Raw genomic sequence first — 20,525 nt, 5'->3', positions numbered from 1 at the left:
AATGGTACACACGTGCCTTCCTATGGTTAGCTTGAAACAAAATGTACCTCTCCTCTCCCTGTCCAGTCTTTGACACGCACAGATGAATTTTGTAGGGCAGAAAGGGGCAAAATAAGTGACTGATGCCTCCCTGCTCACGTCCTAGCGCCTCATTACAGCTCCTGCTCCATTCTGGGTGCTAGAACTGCTGTGCAGCAAAATTCAGTATCGTTGTTTGGGTGCAAAACCCAGGGTGGGTCCGAGTAGAGATTAGTGCAGGGGTTGCAATGATGGTTTTGGTTAGTACTCACTCTGTAAAGTCCAAACATGAGCTTTCTGACTCACTGAAGTGCAGTCACACAGGGACCACCGCTGGCTGTGCGGTACCGCGTATCTCCTCCCAAGTCCAAGCCCCGTGCCAGGGAAGGCCTGTCAGTGCCCTCGTCCTCCACAGGCCGTGCCAGGCTCCCAGTGATCAGACATTGAGCATCAGCGGGCGGATCCGCCCCTCCCATGATCCCTCAGAGCTGCGCTGGGTCAGTTTCTGTGGAGACCGGCCGGGAGCTGCAGAGACAAACCAGGTATTGATTTAAACTGCTTCCTTCGCTGCCCGGAAGTGGTCTCTAGGGACCTTTAAATGTTTCATTCCTTTTGTGCTCACGAAGAGTGGCTGGCAGGGAGACGGATTTACTGAGCTTTGGCCTGCAGTGTTTGGCATGTGCTGTCTCGTGGCCACCAGGTGTAAGATATTTATGTCTTTTCATTGTCTTTCCTCCTAGATCGTCCGCTCAGAAGCTGCTTCCTCTCAGCCCAGCAGGTACAGTAAGCTCGAGTGATCTGTTTAAAGAATCCTTTGTTGGAAACGTGACCCATGATGCAGGGTGTGGGGGCTGAAATAACCATTTTAAAGCACAAAAATTATAAATCCACTATCACGGACCTAAAGTAGTCCTATGCCGCTGCGCCACCACCTGTTCCCTTGGTTGCCTTGCATGACAGAATCTCTGTAGCGCTCAAGTACCTATTTGCGAGGCCTCGGAGCACTTTTGTGTTGATTTGGTAATTTGTTATTTCGTTTGTTGTGTGAAGTGTCATCTGTGAGTGGTGGCTGGGGATGTCAGCTGTGAGTGGTGGCTGGGGATGTCGGCTGTGAGTGGTGGCTGGGGGTGCCATCTGTGAGTGGTGGCTGGGGGTGTGTCAGCTGTGAGTGGTGGCTGGGGGTGTGTCAGCTGTGAGTGGTGGCTGGGGGTGTGTCAGCTGTGAGTGGTGGCTGGGGGTGTGTCAGCTGTGGGTGGTGGCCGGGGGTGTCGGCTGTGAGTGATGGCCGGGGGTGTCGGCTGTGAGTGGTGGCCGGGGGTGTGTCAGCTGTGAGTGGTGGCTGGGGGTGTCGGCTGTGAGTGGTGGCTGGGGGAGTGTCAGCTGTGAGTGGTGGCTGGGGGAGTGTCAGCTGTGAGTGGTGGCTGGGGGAGTGTCAGCTGTGAGTGGTGGCTGGGGGTGTCGGCTGTGAGTGGTGGCTGGGGGTGTCGGCTGTGAGTGGTGGCTGGGGGTGTCGGCTGTGAGTGGTGGCTGGGGGGTGTCGGCTGTGAGTGGTGGCTGGGGGGTGTCGGCTGTGAGTGGTGGCTGGGGGGTGTCGGCTGTGAGTGGTGGCTGGGGGTGTCGGCTGTGAGTGGTGGCTGGGGGTGTCGGCTGTGAGTGGTGGCTGGGGGGTGTCGGCTGTGAGTGGTGGCTGGGGGAGTGTCGGCTGTGAGTGGTGGCTGGGGGAGTGTCAGCTGTGAGTGGTGGCTGGGGGAGTGTCAGCTGTGAGTGGTGGCTGGGGGAGTGTCAGCTGTGAGTGGTGGCTGGGGGAGTGTCAGCTGTGAGTGGTGGCTGGGGGAGTGTCAGCTGTGAGTGGTGGCTGGGGGAGTGTCAGCTGTGAGTGGTGGCTGGGGGAGTGTCAGCTGTGAGTGGTGGCTGGGGGAGTGTCAGCTGTGAGTGGTGGCTGGGGGAGTGTCAGCTGTGAGTGGTGGCTGGGGGAGTGTCAGCTGTGAGTGGTGGCTGGGGGGGTGTCGGCTGTGAGTGGTGGCCGGGGGTGCCATCTGTGAGTGGTGGCTGGGGGTGTGTCAGCTGTGAGTGGTGGCCGGGGGTGTCGGCTGTGAGTGGTGGCCGGGGGTGTCGGCTGTGAGTGGTGGCTAGGGGTTTCAGCTGTGAGTTGTGGCTGGAGGTGTTAGCTATGAGTGAGGTGCTTTACCGTGCATGAGGCCCTCAGACGTGCTCCAGACCTGCTGCAATAGTATGCCAAGGGAGCCTGAGGGATGGTTTCACACACTGCCTCTACACGTCAAGGGACTTCCAGTCCCCGAGGCCGTTGAAATATTACTTGGGGAACAGCTGGGTCTTTATTTGTCCTTCTGAATTATAGCTGCCTGTGGGTAGTGCTTATTTTCTTTGGGGGTTTGTTCCAGCTGCAGTGGTTGCAATTGGAGATTTATTGTTTAGTGAACACTTCTACAGTACATGGCCATGTATAGAAAGTACCTCTGAACGAGGACTGTTGTATTTAGAAAAAAACACTACTTGTGTTAACTACAATTCCATCATAAGCACCCATACGTGATGTTGCAGCACTGATTGCGGAGCCAGACCACGCGGTTGGCCTTTGCCACGCATGCGCCTGAGATGATTGTGCACGCGGGGTGTCTTGGACAATAAGGACTGTATTGACTCACTCCGGGGGCAGTAATGCTATTGACAGGTGAAGGTGTTGGCTCAGTCATCTCCCTCCCCCTTCTGCAGTTGGCCTAAAATAACATCTGTCTGTCGTGAGAGCTGCAACTGAGGACCCTCCTGGAATTCAGAGACTACATTCCGAGGAGTTCCATTGACTGACCACCCCCTCCACCCCCGAACATACGATTAAATGCACTAAAATGCATTTCTTTAGGGTTACTGCAAGTATTCCTGATGCTCAATAAGCCTGTTTCCTAGTGATAACAGTTGCTTTAGACATGATCGTTCCTGGCCGTGTCTGCAGGATCACCCACCCCACAAGCATCTTTAATATGTAGGATGCCACTGAAACCCACTTGTAAGATGACCTCGCGGTGCAGCATTGCCGCCCAGTTCAGGATCTGCCTCCTTGAAACGAACCAGGAAGGAAGGCAGTTTGATTGTCGCGCAGCTGAACACATCATTTTCACGCTGAGCTGGACAGTGAATCGTCCCTTATGGGTGTGCTGTATCCTGCGCCTTCGTTTCCTGTACTTGCATGAGACCAGACAGCACAGGATTCGCAGTGTCCCCCTGTTCTGCTGCTTCCTTCCTTAGTGTGTTACATGCAAGACATACCTATCTATAGGCTCAGTTTATGGCAAGGCCTTGTCGTGCCTTCTGCTTTTTGGGGTGTTATGTTAGGGTTATCCACAGGCGGCCTAGGTTCAAGAGTTTTCAATGCTGAGCATTGTGTGTGTTTTTTGTGGTCTGTACATGTTAGGATTTCTGACACACGGTCTGAGTTCCGAATGGCTGCTGGATGCATTTTTAGCTGTTGTTGGCTAAGGTCACCTAGAGAAGATATAGGTTGAAGGCGTGGACCTGTTGTGTGTTGTATTTTCTTTGTGGGGGTTACATTAAGCCCTCCTACATGTAGCCTTGGCTCAAAGGACAGTCCTGCCATGCTGTATGTTTTCTTTGGTTGACATGTTAAGGTCTCCAGCAGGGGATCTGGGGCAGAAGTTGACTCTCGTGTTTTGTGCTTTCATGGGCTGTTCTCATGTTAAGCTCTTCAGCAACCTACATGGTTTCAGACATTGGCCTCTTTGTTTCCTTGGGTGTCCTGGTATAAACTCTCCCACAACTATGTAGTTTCAGACGGGACTAACTCCAGAAACCACTTAACTGTTTTCACACTTGCACACTCCATTATTTGGCTTTCCATTTGGTTTGTTAATGAAGCTCTCCTACCAGGGGACTGACCTGGGCATGGGCCCTTGTTTCACTTTCTTGGGTGTTTTACACATAAGCTACCATGGAGGAGGTGAGATTTGGGGGTATTAATGCCCTCCACAGCTAGCAAAGTTTGGGTGTACTATGACTTTTGCTGTTGTCTATTGCTGTCATGTTCAGCCGTTCCCCTGATGGCCTGGAATCCGGACTTGGTCCAGTTATGTCTGGTGTGGGGTGTTTTTTCATGGTACAATTCCCAGGATGTGGCAGAGTTAAGGAATTATGTCCTGTTGTGTTGTTGCATTAAGCTCTCTCCAGTGGACTTGGTTTCAGGGTTTGAACCTGTGGCACAATATGCTTTCTTCAGGGTATTTATTTTAAGTTCTCATATAGAAGGCACGGCTCAGGAGTTGGCCCTATGATGCCCTGTGCGTTACTGCCATGTTACGCTCTTCTACAGATACAATGGGATGAGGGCATGCAAGTGTATACCGACCCTATGCGGAGATGTCTCTGATAGATAGTTGGTGCTAATTAACTACAGTGCCCTTTGAGTTGCAGTGAGGATCAAGCCTTGTATACACTTTGGAATACCGAGGGGCAACTCATTGGAAATGGCCATCTGTCACTAGCCTTGGTATATTTCCTGTGGCATCTAGCAACCCACAGAAATGGGCATTAAGTGACCCACCATAGTATGTGCTATGATCAGTCCTTCAAGGAGTGAAACAGAGGAGCAATTATTGTTGGGCTAAAAAATATATATGGCTTGGTGACTCTAGATGTGGAAACCACCAATCCATCAATAGGATTTTAATTGAAAATCCTGGGTTGTATTCTCAGGATTCCTTCAGAACTGGCAGATAAACATGTCCAAGAGATGATTGGAAGATACTGGCGCTTACTGAGGTCGTGTGATCGGTTTGACTTGGTGGTCCGCAGATTACCACTCATGCTGGTGGCATTGTTCTGACAAAAACATGGGTTGTTCATTACCTTTCAGTTCAGGCAATCTTTAAACATGGTAACTATAGTACTTGGTGTAAGCAAATTACTTTTTAGGGCAGTTTTTCTGCTCATGCAAGCACTGGTAGATCAGAAATACATTTAACTTAAGTGGGCCTTGAAGGGGCTGCTAAATGTGTCTGAGATGGGCCTCTGTTGATGGGCATTGATTGCATGACCTATCCTGTTATGAGTGGTTTGTCATGGAACGACAGATCAGCATTTCAAGGATAGTCGGGAGGGATTAGTGCAGCCCCAGGATGGAAAAGGTTGCAATTCAAGGTAGTGGCTGAGAGTACATTTCCTTTCAGGTGAACCTTCAGTCTTTGAGACTAAATGGTGTAGTCGGCAGCACTCAGGCATTCCATACTGAATACTGGACGATAAAATTATTCGTCGCACATAATTCATGAGAAAGATCATCTTTAGGACAGCAAAGCGATCCGAGAGAAAGCTTCTTTTAAATGCTGCGCAATTTCTGTGTCTGATTAAACTGGGAAAACATAACTTTTTTTCGCTGAATTCCCTTTGATGTTGGCTTAGTAAAATAGGACTATCTGCACTTTTACTGACGGAAACTCCTCTTTACTTTCATCTCTCAGGTGGCGATTGGCCGAGCGGTCGGAGGCATTACAAGTCCAGGCCTACTCATGGCATTGGGAGGTACAAGCACCTGCTGATCGAGGAAGCGGTAAGAGCTGCACTCACAGACGAGCAATGGATGTGCTGGTTCAGGGTGTGAATGGCCGCCTCGTGCATCACTTCCTGTTACACAGGAAACAACCCAGAGCTGGTAACAAAGTTAGACACATTTCTGTATCCCTCTATCTGGCCAAGCATCCTATTATGTGTGCACCATGGAACACAAGACGTGGGGCCTGAATGGTGCGCGATAATAGTCATCTTTGTTTTATTTGATGGTGTTCAAAGAAGAGGTAAATGTTTCTGAAGTGGCTGTGTTTTCAGAGAAGAGATGGAGGTGTCCCAAGTGTCTGGGCATTCGTATGGGTGACCAGGCTCCCTTTGCAAATAGCATCCAGTACCGTTTGGCGATTGTTCACCATTGAACAAAAGAATATGCTAGGTATCAGAACCAAAATAAGAGGATGGAAGTTATTTCCTTCCTTGTTCTAGTTTTGTTTCTTAATGAACCTAATGTAGGGGAATACCCCTCGACTGGTGGGACTAATGATATAAAACACATAAGAGCCCCTCTAAGGGTCCCTATCCATTGCCCTGGTGATGATGTGGGTGCTAGAGAACGTTGCTCCCTTGTGCACTTCTTGTACCATGGGCAAACATTCCCCACAGCAGTGCTCCACTCAGATGTGATTCCTCCCTCTGCCTGTGCCCTTTAAGCCATCACAGTTGCCAGAGGGCACAGATCCTTGGTCATACCTTGGCGTCTGGGGCTGAGCATCTCTTGTCCAATAATATATGGATCCTGACCATAATTATACGAGTGGCTTGGCTCTATCTTTGGGTCCTTCGCATCTCTAGCTGACTCTTCTCTTCCTCCCCTGCTCCTCACTCTCCTCTGCTCAAACCCACACCTTCTCATTCTCCTTCTTTATCTCCCACTTCATCCACACTTGCCAGTGGGTGGACTCTTCAGTACTTTCCACATCTAGTCAGGCCACTTCAGGTCTCTCAAAGAGGGAGTTCTTGTGTCCTGATGAACTTGTGAATGTATCTGCTGTAGGAGAAACGTGAGCATTCCTTGTGGTGGGCACCTGGCCACAGTGTGATAAGGGGTGTTAGCTTTAACTTTTTTCCTGTACTAGTCTACATGTATAATAAACATTACACTGGCTTGTTTCTAATATTGCACAAGTTTGACACAATAGCTATTGCTACTGATCCTTCTGCCGCTGGTTCAAACAGACCCCCTTCTCCCCCTAGTGTAGACCTGGGAGAACATAACACCCTGTGGGGAAAAGGGTGATATAAGTTTGATGAGAATGCCACACACCCTCCAAGACTAAACTTTACATACAAAACAAGCCTTTGCAAAGCCAGTTGGTCACACCTTTGTGACCTGTTTGCTTTTTGAATGGTTTGTACCATGCTGCGCGGCATCTGCAGTCCTGTGCAGCAAGGTTAAAGATTAAAAAAAAGCCTAAAGGGAGCAGGTGGGGGAAGCGGAAGCAGCACTGGAGGGTTGGGGTGGAACGGTGAAGCAACACAGGGGGTTGGGGAGAGAACGGTGAAGCAGCAATCCGGAAGGTGTGACGCCGAAACAACATGAGGGGGGATGAAAATCAACTGGGGAGGTGGGCAGAAGGGGGACACGAAAGCAACGTAGGGAAGGCAGGAGAAAAAGCAACATGGAGGCCTGGTTGGGGGGTGGGGGTGGTAAAGCAACAAGAGGGCCTGGGTGGGGGTAAGCAATTGGGAGAAGCACTCCAGCGAGCACCAGAGGAACAGGGGTGGAGAAACAGGCAACAGGGAGCAACATGGGGTGCAAGTGTAGAGCTGTATATGAAAGACCGACACACTAGTGGAGTGCTTTACACAAAAGAGAAAAGGAGTCTCTAGAAAGCAAGCAGTGATGCCAGGAAGCCACATGAACTGTTAAACGCAATGCTCCATGGGACCAACACAAGAGCGACTAACCGGCACACCAAAAATGAGTAGACAAATTACAGTGATAAGGAAAACTAACCATTGGTAAGCAGTGGGTGGGTTCCAAGCTCCTTTGTGTACGCAGCAGACAGTGCATGCTCTGTCTAGAAGGTTTGACCTAAAAAGATGTGACACCCTCAGAGATCTCTTTTCTGTTGTGATCTGTTACCTTTTTGTTTGAATGTCCTTTAGCCCAGACAGTTATTTAGGCTATAAGGCTCTCGTACAAACAGTGTGGCTGGCTTCATCACTGGTTTCAGCATTTGAGAAACATCCTGACTTCTTGTAAATTGCCTATAATTGGGATTAGTAATGCTCTCAATCCTGCCTAGTTGGAGCACTTTTAGACCACTGCTACCTACAAATGTGTTTCCTAACACAGAGTGTATTTCAGGTAAGATTGAATGACTTGTTGTCATAAACAGACCAAACCTAAAATCGTGATAGGACAAGCAGGAGTGAACTTTACATTTGCTTTCCCATCACAAATGTAAAGAAGAGGTGCTCAAGCGATAGAGCCTTCATATTTTTTTGTGCCAATATGCTTCTTTGCTCTTGTTTTGTGCCTCTGTTAGATCCAGGCCCTATTACAGATATGGTGCACTTGTCCATTTTGTGCCTCGGTGACCTATTATGTTCAGTGCTCTGCCCTAGGGGCAACCGCAAACTTGCCATAGGGCAGCACATTCATAAGAAATACGGAGGAGCTGTTTAAAAGCTGCTCTGTGTTTGTCTGTACAGGCTGCTACCCGCCTGCACTTTTAAAAGACACTAGAGATCCCCTTGCAGGTGGGTGCAGTGACTGCCTGAAAGGGGATGTCTGAGTTTGGGTGGGGGGTATCCATGGGACCCCCCTTTCATCCGTCCAGAGGGCTCCCTTTAGGAGGTGCGTTGAAAGTCTGCCACACTTTTGTGGTGCACTTTCACTGTGCCTCCTAAAGGCTTGTTTGCCTCTGTGCCTACATCGGTAATACAGAGCGGGCAAAGAGATTCCCCCATTTGCATGGGTCACGCTCACATACAAATGAGTAGTGCTCTCTAATAATAGCTCTGGTGCTACATGTGCACAGATGTTTGCCACCCTTTCTGTAAAACCAGTGTCCCCCCAGGGCACCCAAAGCAGGCCCATTGGCCCATTATGCCCCTCCAGTGCACTTCTGTAATACAACCCCAGGTGCATTAAATAGGGTGTTGGTCCCTGGTGATCTTGGAGGGTAGCAGTCTTGCACTTCTCCATCACATATTACGAAAATCCCTCACATAATACCAAACTACAATGCAAAACGAAACACAAGAGTGCTCATTCGGTTACAGTTCTCTTCAGATGATGCTTTCCATGTATCCATGGAAATCCAGCCTGGCTGTGGAGATTGGCCTTGTTTGGATCTCTGCGTTGAAGACCTCATGGCATTATTAGTAGACCACAGCCTCTGTCCCTGTGTCCCTTTAATATTTTTATTTTGGAAATACCTTAAAATGTACCTAAAATGTGTGTGTGTTCTTATCATGAGCTTAGCACACCTCGGAAGGCAAAGGTTTCTGTTACATTTCTGCTGGACACAATCTCAATGTACCTACTTTTACATGTTAATTCTCCTTAATGTTTGGCAAAGGGTGGTAATCGAGTATTAAGCTACACAGGATTGTGAGGGCAGTGAAAGTCAAAGGACACTTAGCTGGCAAGCGGGTGGGGGTTGTGCACTGATGAAAGGTAGAATTGCTTTATAGTAGGTGATGGAATCATATTTGCTGTATTCTAGCAAACTCTGTGTTGCGGACAGAGAGTGTGAGCCAGAGTTGGGAGCCAGTGGCCCACCTTGAGGTGATGAGAGGAAAACTATCAAAGGTTGGGTGAAAATCATTTTATATTTATGATGTTGAAGGAGAGTGAGAAGGTTGAGCCAGAAGGAATTCTGGTTGGTTGAAAGTTTTTGTTTTTAATGCTTTTGAAACCCTTTAGAGACGATTCACATAGTGGAGAAGAGTCTGAAGAAGACAAATCTCAGTAGGATTTCAGTGGAGGAATGTCACTGCAATGAGTGGATGACCTTGGGGTAGAAACCCACCAAGCAGATAATGCAGAGGGATGTGAATCAGATCTGTTTAGATGCTTGCAGCCACTACAGAGCACAAAACTCTGATATGGTTTCGAAATACCTCTTTATTCCTGTTTGGAGGTGGGATGCTGCATTCTGGAATCTTAGAAGTCTGCGCATGAGACATGATGGGGTAGACCTAAGAAGATAAAGTGTTCATTGGTTAATTCATCACATCAACAATAAAAAAATATATAGCAAACAAGTGATTTGTGAACCATTAGCTGTAAACTTTGAGTTCTTGGGAGTCTAGAAAGCATGCAACATCCAGCAACAAGAAGGTCAGAGTTATTCAAATCGCTGTCGAAGGCCTGTCCCCCAGTATTGAGTGACATATTTGCAATATGATGATCAGATGTTTAGATGGTATGTTTTGTGAACTTCAAAATAAGAAAGCGGTGAGTGTGTTGGATAAATTACAGATATTACTTAAGTGCTTAGAGGCTTTGTGTCTGAAAGTTGAAGTAAGTTAAGGACTGAGATGGGTTGGGGGGGATAATTAGTTATTAGAGATTTGTATCTGTGATTAGGAGGGTGCTCGGTTCTAGCAGACGTTTGAATACTGGTACATAAAGCGGAGAAGACAAAGCCAGTGACGTAGACATCAAACCTACAAAGAGGTGCTTGAGGAAGAAGAGGTTGATGGTGACATTGTGGGTAACCAGGTGCAACATGTAATGTGGGATTAGCAACTTACCATGAGTCATTATTTTTAAATTATCATAGGACTTTTCTATTTAATTTGTAAGGGGTTTGTAAGTCCTTTGGCGATGCCCAGAAATGGTTCATTGATTCGCAAGTTCAGATAACTAGGTGTCTTGTATGAATGGCTCTCTAATACTTTTCTGTCATTCTTTGCTTGCACTGTTTGTATCTGTAGTTTTTATTTTTTTATTTTTTTTGCAACATAAGCAGTTTTTGTTAACGCATCACTAGAAGGTTTTTAAAAGGCAAGTGCGCTTTGTTATCTGTGCTGTGTAGACTTTGCCCCAGGAGTAAAGTGTTGTCCAGCGTGGCAGCTATAAAGTTGCATCAGTGGAAGGAGTAAGATCTTGCAATACTTGTGATTGCGGTGGCATTACTACTATCGGCATCAAAGCGTCTTTAAAAAAGAACCTACAGAAGAACCTTCACCTAAGTGCCGCATTAGTGAGGTTTATTGTTTAGAAACTCTGAGGACTCTGGCAGTGTTACCAGGTGTTTTTTTAGGGCGTATTTCATCTCGTATGTGAATTACATGCATCTCTTTTTTTTTTTATCATTGTCATCTTTGTTTTACATGCAGGTGTTTTTCTGCCCCTCAGATTTTCTATTTGTGCATGAGTATGAGCGCGAACCAAATAATTAAGAAAAAGGCAGAAAAATAAATATTAATGTATGGTTTTATAAACTTATTAACACTTTGTTAACAAAAAAAGTATTCAAATTGGAGTGCAGCTCATGGGAGGTGATAGATCAAGATTTTGCATTTACGGGGTTAAAGAATTTGACAGTCGTCAGGTAGTGATTACAACACTTCGCAGAGTGAGTTGGAGAAAAACTTGTTTGTCTGCATTACAGTCTCTTAGTAAACCTTAAAGGGTGTTTCGTGTTGTAAAGGTCATCCACTGTTTTGGGCTTCTGATTTGGGCCTTTTCAGGTCTGTCAGATTTCGGGAAAGTCATCATGTTGGAGGTAAACAGTTTTGAGACACATACTTTGGTAAACATGCATCCTTACCAGTAAAGCTTTGATTTAGTCTCTTTTAAAATATGTTTGCAAAAAGTAACCTATTCTAGTTTGATGTATTGTATGAACATTTCTGGTGCCAGGAGAGAGTAGGTTCACATTGTGCAGCACTGCTTGTCTGACACAACAAGTGTTTTCACCCTAATACATTTGTTCCTTGAGCCTTAAAGGGCTGTGTGAATGTTGTAATCTGCATCGTTGGATATGTAATGGCCAGAAACAGCTGTTCATCAGTCACCTTCATATTGGAACTGTATTTTGCATTCAGCGTAATTGGTATTGGCACTTCAAAGCTACGTGAAATTTAGGGAGCAGCATCTGCTTGTGCCTTCACAAAAGCATGAACCAGTTGATCTTGGGTTCTCATGTGTTGCTGGCTGAAGCTTAACCCAGATAACGCAGAGCAAACAAAAGAAGGTTTTGAGTTCTACTTGAGAACAAGACATAGTAATTGTGTGATTGGAGTAGACCTTCTCTACGATTAGTGATTGCGTGATAGGAGTAGACCTGCTCTCTGAGACAAGAGTCTGAGAATATAGTACTTTTAAAGTATCCATAGCGCAGAGGCTCAGATAGCTACTTTGTTTAAGATGAGTTTTTACCCTGGATACTTTGAAACACTTTAAATACAGATTAAGCTGTGTCTGACTGGAAGACTGCAGGTTTTATAGTTGTGTAGTTAGGGCGTGCTTAAATGCAAGACCAAGCACTTGCTCAAGAAAAGTTTGCATGGGCATAATGCTTATTGACCCTCAGGTGAAGTTTGCTTAAAAACCTACACCCTGCTTTGGAAGGTTGGCCTTTCTTGGGTGCACTCTTGCTCATTGAATGTAGCAAACTCTTTCATGCTGGATAAATGATGAGTTCCTCAGTCCATCAAACTATCACCCTTGACGTGGCCAAATCCAGCATACTGCTTTGGACTTCATTTGTTCCTCATCCTTAACAACCAAAATCCATTCTGCACAATCATCTCTGTCCTCTTCGCCCAATCAAACTATCAGAACCCTATTAGTGAATTTGTGTCTTACTCATCCTTAAAAGCCTCTACCATAATAAATACTCTGCACCATTATCTCTGCCCTTACCACTCACCTCTACCCCACTTCATGTATTTTCCACTCATTCTGTCAAGTATTTGCCTGACCTCTCCTACTGAACTGATTCGAGTACAACTATCAGCATAGCCCATCAAATGCCCCATATGACCTCTTCACCCCCAATTAGTGAAGCGATAATCCTAGAGTCTTCGGCTGTCTTTTCTGCCCCATTAACCACTTCCTTTTCTCTGACTCTTGCGGCGTATTTCATTAATTCTGCAATTGTACTTGCTTTGTTAAAAGACAAGTGATGGCTCTTTCCTCATCCAATTCTTCTTCTGCCTACTTTTGCTTCTTCTATTCTTTAAAAAAACAAAGCAGCACAAATGTTCAGCTGGCACACTGGCTAGCTTTCACATTACTTTACCCACTGCAATTTGATTTTCTTCCTCAACATTCTGTGGGAGCAGCTCTTCTGGATACTTCCAGCTTCCTCACCTCTACTGACCACAATCATCTTTCATTCTTCGTAACCTTTCTGCATCATTGGACTCAATCGACTACCCAAGGGTGTATTTCATAATATCGAGCACTAAAGTATCATGATTCAAAGATATTGTGGATTATCAAAACATTGTGAAGATGTTTGTATTGCAGCAATTATTTACTAGACATTAAAGCCAGCACATAATGGGTGACATTTTACAGAAGGAGAACATTATCTTTGGTGGAACTGCATGCTTTGTCTTTTCAGGCGGGTACATTTTGTTTTGCCATTTTGATATTCATTCTTGGGAAGTATCTGACAAGCGGAAAATGATTATAGCTGGCCCTAATGTTGTCTCAGTAGTTACTTTTGGCTTCAGATCATCCACCGGTAAAAACAAATAGTGGAAGGATGCCTTTGGCATATGTGCAATAGGTACATTAATGAAATGTATTGCCTTGACTTTTTATTAACTATAGAAAGTGCAAAATCTCAAACTTCAGTTTCTTGATAGTGTATGTCTGTGGGAAATTCTATAACAGAAAATATCTGAAATCGTACTATTTCCAGCATATGAGGAAAACATGAAAATAATCAGCTATTCTAGAGGAATTCACACCTGAGTTACATAAAAGTTAACCCTAAGAAAACCTGAAACTTTCTTGAGGAAATCTAGCCCAGTAAAAAGCTAATTACTGTGCAGGTTGAGCAGAGAAATAAGAAATCATTCTTATCACAAACATGAGACTGGAAAGTCATCGGCAAAGGGTAGAAAACTGTGTAGCTACCCTTTAATGGTTTTGTAACTGCACTGGTCCCCATTGAGTCTAAGTACATTGGGAAGGGCACATCTCAGAAATATATATACACCATCTCCTGTCCTCATAAGAAGTAGATATTTTCCACTGTAAATCTCAGATGTACAAATATAAGCAATTGTTTTGAACACCAAACTATGGGTTAGACTTTTTGTTTGGTAAACCCTTCATTGATAAAAGAAGCTTGATTGTCTTCAGTTGTATCATAGTAGTGTTAGACATTAAATTATTAAAATGGTAGGGGATGACCCCTACTAATAAACACAATCTGGTTATGCCATAATACAGTCCTGTGACAACTCAACCCTGGTAGCTATTGCACAAATCCCCAGAGAAATTAGTGTTGTGTTCAGGCAGTACCAAGAGTCCTAAAGAACAGAACACAACATTCTCAAACCAATTTAGACAAGTAGGTAAAAATATGAGCAAAAAGACATGAAGTTAAGGGGAACTGTAGATATATATTTTTTTAAGATTAAGCCAAAAAGCCTAGAAAATGCAAAGCACCATGGAAAAGCAACTGTTCGCAGCTGACCAGGACCTAGTAAAACTTCAGGCAAACTCAGTGGAGCACAGGCCTGATACACCATGCAAGTTGTCTTAGTGAAAGTTTTTAACTTTGAACGTAGTATCTAAAATTAAATTCAGAATCTTCCAGCGAGGCAAGGTCCAAGGCTTGTGCTGTCAAAAATCCCTTAAAGTTGGATACTTCGTTGTAGAGCACCTGCTGAAATCCTTGGTTTGAGCACCAGAAGCTGCAAGCCAGACACCTGGATTTAATGACCGAGGGTGCTTCGCCAGTTGGATAACTTTGCTGCCTTACCCTTGTCCAGAGCTTTACCTGAGAATTAAGTCACTTTCTTACAAGTCAGAATCCTCCAGCAAGGCAAGGCTCGAAGCTGTAGCAGGACAGGGCTCCTTTACCATGAGGTCCAGCTGAACCTTTTTTCAGTGTGGCAAAATGTTCCTAGTGGGACAAATATGGCTTTCTTATCTGCTGACAGTATAAAATTCCTGTACAAGCTTCTGCGCCTTGTCTCAGTCCTCTAGAGGTGGAATAAATGACTCACCAACACTGTGAAAATTCCTGCTGATCAGTCCTGCAGTTCTTAGCTTCCTAGTGCCTGCTTCCAAGTACCAGCTCTCACCTCAGCTTGGTCTCCTGGCAGAAGGCCCACCATACAGTCGGGATCCCTTCTGCTTTTGTGTCATTAAACCAGACATACAGGAGACCAACCACTCGACCCTTGAAGACCAGTTTCTGTGACTGTGTTACAACAGGTGTCCTTGGATACTTAAGTCATTGGGTAAGCCCTCTTCTTCCTGCAGGCATTAGAAGTTTTCTTTCAGTATGGCCTTCCGCAGGTGTATTCTTGCCAGTTCCCGGAATGTTCTGAGGAGGTAGTGGATGAGTTGTGCCAAATTATCCTGTCCACTAGCCAGTGGTTGGAGAAATGGTCCAGCCAATCCTGCTTATTTTGTGGAGTCTCCCCGCCTTCTGTTTTAGCACTTCCTCTTTGCCTTACTGTAAAATTACCCAGGAGTCCTTTTTTCAATACGGCAGAACCCTTTGGACCCCATTCAGGCCTGTCCTGATATCTTTAGACACTCCCCTTTTAGAATGCACTCTCCTCACCCCCTGCCAGGTTCCAAACTGTTTCTCTCTCCTACTGGGACTGGAACAAACTTTCTAGAAGGGTCCTGGGCATGAATAGAGAATGACAGGGAGAAGGCCTTTCACTCATCACCTATTTAAAAGGGGAAGTGCTAAGTTGCTTTATTAGCTGTTCTTAACAGTCCAAGATAGTTAATCTGTGCTAAGTGGTTAGCCGCTATCATTGCCCTGTCCTTTCTTGATACTGTGTTTCTCCCATTTTACCACTTTTTGCTGGGGCTCGAGTCCTAACACAAATGTTTCCCATTCCTTGTTGGTGAGAGTATTCTCTAGTTCTAGCTCCCATCTCTTTTAGGCTGCTATTTTGTGTTTGGGCTGCATCTATAACACATGTTTGTATAAGGCTGGTATAGTGTGTTTATCTTAGATAGCAACCGTCGGCCATTTCTCAAAATTGATTAGCTCACATGAGGCCCCCTCTTTGATTGCTCATTGAACTACACAATGTCTTACTTTGTGGTGAAAACATCTTTCAGCTTCTGGAAGGTTGTATTGGCACTTAAGCTCCTCAAATTGTTAGGTCTGGTCATCTTTAAAAAAGCAACCTGCTGTTACACACCTGTTCTTTTGCCACTTTAGAAAGTATTGATTGTCCAGGTCTGGGAAGAATTCTGAATTGAAAGATATGGGGGAAAATGGGCGAGGTAATTTGTAGACCCTGTCTTAGCAGTCACCATGTCCATACAGCAAGGGTAGAGTGGGTCGCAAGTGAATAATACTGAACCGAGCGCCTATGAGGATGTTGGAGCCATGGGTTTACCAGAGGGAGACGACCACTAGGAGATGGTCTGTCCCACACCATAGCTTATATGTTTCTGTTTTCTCCTGTTCCTCAAGATATCGTTAACAGCACTCCGGATCAAAACTGATTTACATACGGTTGGATCTAAACTGATGTGGCATGGTGGGCAAAAGAACGATGGGTTGGAATGCTACCGGAGCAATTGCCAGTGGTTAGACTTACTGCAAGTATTCCTTCTATCACCTTTTGTGTGCTTTAATGTAATGCCCTGGGTGCACCAGGTGTGCTCAGACATGGGTCCCATGCTCACCGTGCCACTGGAGCCAAGCTACACCCAACGGGAGGGTCCCAATTACTCCAAAACCGTACTTGGGTTGCTTGTGTTATAGTTCAGGGAAAACCTGGCCCAACAGTTTGGGCTGGACTGCTCCGCTCCGCTTGAAGCACTCAAGACTGCTTTGCAATGGCTGGGTCTAAACAGAGGTGGCATGGTGGGCAAACGTTCACTGGGTTGAAATGCTACCCCGAGTCATTGCCGGTGGTTAGGTTTCCATCACCTTTTGAATGCTTGATTATAATTGCTTTGTCTGTTAATAGGCTTGGACATGTTGTATCGCTAATGCTCCCTGTGAAACCAGCTTATATCTATATCTTACCTTTATTCTCTGAGTTTCTTTCATCCTGGTGTAATTATTTATCAGGGCTTGCCTTTGATTAGAGATTGCCTGAAACAAGGAAATCGTAAGCCTTTGAAAGAGGCAGAGCCTCTTTGGCAGGATCCTGATTTTACGAATGGCAACTCCACCAAGCCAATAGAAGTGCTGCAGATGTGACTCCTGTAAGTCTTGCTTTTAATTATTTTAGTCAGTGGGAGTAGTATAGGGTAGCAACTTGCACACTTCTATGATACTGCTTAATCCCCAAGAATGTTACTGCTCTAGCCCTCATTCCTCCCCCGGGCCTCAAATTTCCCACAGTCATTTTGAACCCAAAAACAGCATTATAGACCTCCTTTTCTTCAAGTGAAGCACCCACAGATTGACTTGGTTCTTGCAATGACACTGTGATGTCACCCACAAACATGGTTAGTTTAAAATTATTGTGACCTATTTTGACACCTTTTATTTCCTCCCATTTTCTAATACCATTTGCCAACAGCTCCAGAGTCAGTGCAAAAAAATTAGCGGTCAAAACGGGCACCCCTATCTAGTTCCCTGGTCTATACAAAATGTTGAGGAGGCTGCTCATCCTAATATGAGCTTTCGGAGACTGGTAGCTAGCACTAGACCAATTCAGGAAACAGTGTCTGAAACCCAACCCATACTCCTTCTGCACCAATATCAGTATGAATATAAAACACATACATCTTTTTACACAGTTTCAATGTAAAGACATCAATCTAGAATCTGGAGCTAAATGGCTTATCATAGATCCGTGATGTTGTTTTATTTCAGGTATGTGATAGAGCAGATCTAGCACCATGGAGCAGTGGAATAGTGTATAAAGAAAATCTTATTTTTTTTACAGGAGTACCTTAAACTTGAGGTGCTGTGTGTCAAACAGTATTTATTTTTATTTAATTGGTACTTTTTGTAAAGTGTTCAACCCACCTTGTGGTGGCCTCAGAACGTTTCATTAAGATGTCTGGGCTCCAAATGAGAGCTGAAACCAGGATATGCTCATGATGGATGTGAGCGAACAGTGGAGACACTGCACTCTCCCGCAACATAATTTAATATTTGCAATTTATGGCACAATGGGAACACGTGATTTGCCCAGATTCATATAATTTTTTGGTCAAATGGCAGGGGTCCATCTCTTGAGCTCAAGCTTGACAATGTAGCCACTATACCTGACCTTCTCCTGGAAACACTTTCTGATGCTTATCCTGTGCCTTACTACTATGTAAAACTCATGGTAGATCCACTGATGAGTTGTTTCTCTATTTTGCAGAGATAAAAGTTGTGTGGTGAATCCATTTTAGGTTCCTATTTGGACACAAGGGTTTAGCTTAGCCTTTGGCTTGCAGGCCTGTGCCCCATCACCTAGTGACTTTTTACCTACTTAACTTGCTGTGTTTTATTTTATTATTTCTTCTAGCTGGCTGCCATTGTTTATTTTTTATAAAACATGTTTTGATTTGCATTATCAGTGCCACGCTGAGAAAGTGTCAATATCAGCGTCATGATCATTGATTAACGTAGGTATTGTCATGTCCCTTTCTTGCTTATGTGTGATAGGAACATAATGTGCACTTGTGGGGATTGTTTATGTAATTGCCGCCACAAGTCTGCCACCATATCAGTTGTTTAGAAACATACCTGCATCAGGGATCCTACACGATCTGTATAAATACATCTCATACGGACAAGGTCATTAGAGTTGTTCCTTCCAAATGCTATCTATGCTGCACATCCCCTTGCTGCAGAACTCAGCCTTTGTTCACCACAGAGTCGGAGCTAGAGACCTCATTCCAAGATAACACGGGTTGGGGGTGCTTCTCATGGACATGGTACTGGCAGATTAGGTTTATCACACCTAGTTCTCACTAAGGTAGAGAATTGGGCTTTCGTGGTTAGGAATTTTATAACTGATGTTTATTGTGAGATGTTTGGGGGTTTTCTATTCACAACTCTCATCTTCACAGTTCTTCTTCTTTCATTGTTCATTATGATAGCCATTGCAGCAAGTGCATTTTATCGTAGACTGTATCTTTCCAATACATATATTGAAAACTCTCCTGCCTCTCCTTCATTGCCTTTGTGTGTGAGAGGTCTTATCTGGAGTCCATGCATAAGGCTGCCAGAAATCACCTTTGCTTTCTGAGTTTTGGTGAGGTACCGCTTGTGAGCCGGAAGGGTTGGGCCGACAGTTGCAACTTATTGTAGGATTGCCTTAGTCGCCTACTAAAAAAAGTGCTGTTATGCCTAAATCTGCAGTCTTGCTTAGAAGCGAGAGACCAATTACAACAGTTGTTTACATTAATTAATAACTTTCTATTCCAGTCTTCTTTCCTTGACCCCTGATCTTGGAGGATGTCCTTTTTGTACCACAGCAGTCTTCGTATTATTTATATGCGAGTAAGGAGTTTCAGAGAGATAATCACCATTAAGGTTATTTATTTTATTCATCTTTGTTACAAGTGAGGCAGGTCAAGGCTATTTTCACAGATTTATCTACACAACATAAAGTCATGTTGTTGCATATTCCGCAAATACTCCACTTTGAGTACATACTCCTTAGTTGTTTCTCAGCCTGATGAGCCTCTCCTCCTAAAAGGTGTTTGGACGAAGATCACCTCCTCCTTCCCCTCTTTTGATGATACTCAGTGCTTCCCAAACTAGTTTATGCATACAGGGGAATACAGTGACTTTCCTGTAACAATAGACCTCCAGTGTGGCCATCATCCAAGGTTATCTTCCAATCCCTTGTCTATTCTGTAGACCCGCTAAACAAACTTGTATGTAAAAGTACATGTTTTTGCACAAACTGCTACTCTCCTCGTGGTAGTCTCTTGATTCTGAGTTACCTTGAGATGCCATGAAACCCCAACTATGTGTTGCAGATTTCTACAGATCCTCAAAATAAAACAAAATTGCATGAGCTTGGAACCTGCAGGTTTTCGTTGTAATTTTGGTATTTCCCATTCAGATAAATGTTTTTTGCAAACTGACTCATCTTCCTGTATTTGAGTACTGCCACTGTCTCTGTCTTGCAAAAGTACTGGGAAGTCGGCAGAATGGCGGCATACAGCATTGTATTCGAACAAATGTAATATAAGTAAGGGGGTAGGAAAATGCTTGCACAGAACTTAGTATTTATTGTACATATTGTTATTGAAACCTCTTGAATTCCATTCTAATGCAGGTATTTTTGTAATTTGTTAGAGGAACACACTGAACAGAGAGCAACAGTATTTAAACCAATATATTCTCTCAGCTGCTGCTATTTCAGTTATGGTACTTGAATACTTTTTATAGTTCCCACTTCCATAATATTGTAGCAGAACAAAAATAACGACAAGGTAAATATAAATAGGAAAATATAGCTCTATAGTACTTAACTATAGAAATATGTACATGACTGTGTGTGTGGTATGTACACCTTCAGGATCCTTAAATGCATAGATGTGGGAGTATTTATGTATCTTCTCGATTCTTTGTCAATATGTTGGCTGCAATATTATGATCGTCGTATGATGTTTAAAGACTTGATATTCTGACATTCAGTCGCACTTGCAATGTAAATGGGAACTGTTACAAACTGAATGTAGCCCAAGAAAATCTGATCTATGCCCCATGGTACTGCACCGCCTTTAAACCTGCCTCTATAGCAGTCAGAGCTATTTCTTCTAGACTAGTAACGGGCTTTGTGGTAGACTAAAGTTGTACATTTATACAAATGCCAAA

General features: G+C 44.5%; 1 protein-coding gene across 1 annotated transcript in view; it reads left to right on the top strand.

Moving 5' to 3' along the window:
• Positions 1–20,525, top strand: part of MRPL48 (mitochondrial ribosomal protein L48) — a 44,785-nt gene that overhangs the window by 8,975 nt on the left and 15,285 nt on the right. The window contains exons 3-4 of the mRNA XM_069203834.1: positions 759–796; positions 5,508–5,596. Of these exons, the coding sequence (XP_069059935.1) occupies positions 759–796; positions 5,508–5,596 (127 nt within the window). The remainder of the gene's footprint in view (positions 1–758; positions 797–5,507; positions 5,597–20,525) is intronic.

This window comes from Pleurodeles waltl, chromosome 8 (genome assembly GCF_031143425.1).
Source record: "Pleurodeles waltl isolate 20211129_DDA chromosome 8, aPleWal1.hap1.20221129, whole genome shotgun sequence".
Classification (NCBI taxonomy): domain Eukaryota; kingdom Metazoa; phylum Chordata; class Amphibia; order Caudata; family Salamandridae; genus Pleurodeles; species Pleurodeles waltl.
This window is presented reverse-complemented; position numbering and strand designations above follow the sequence as displayed.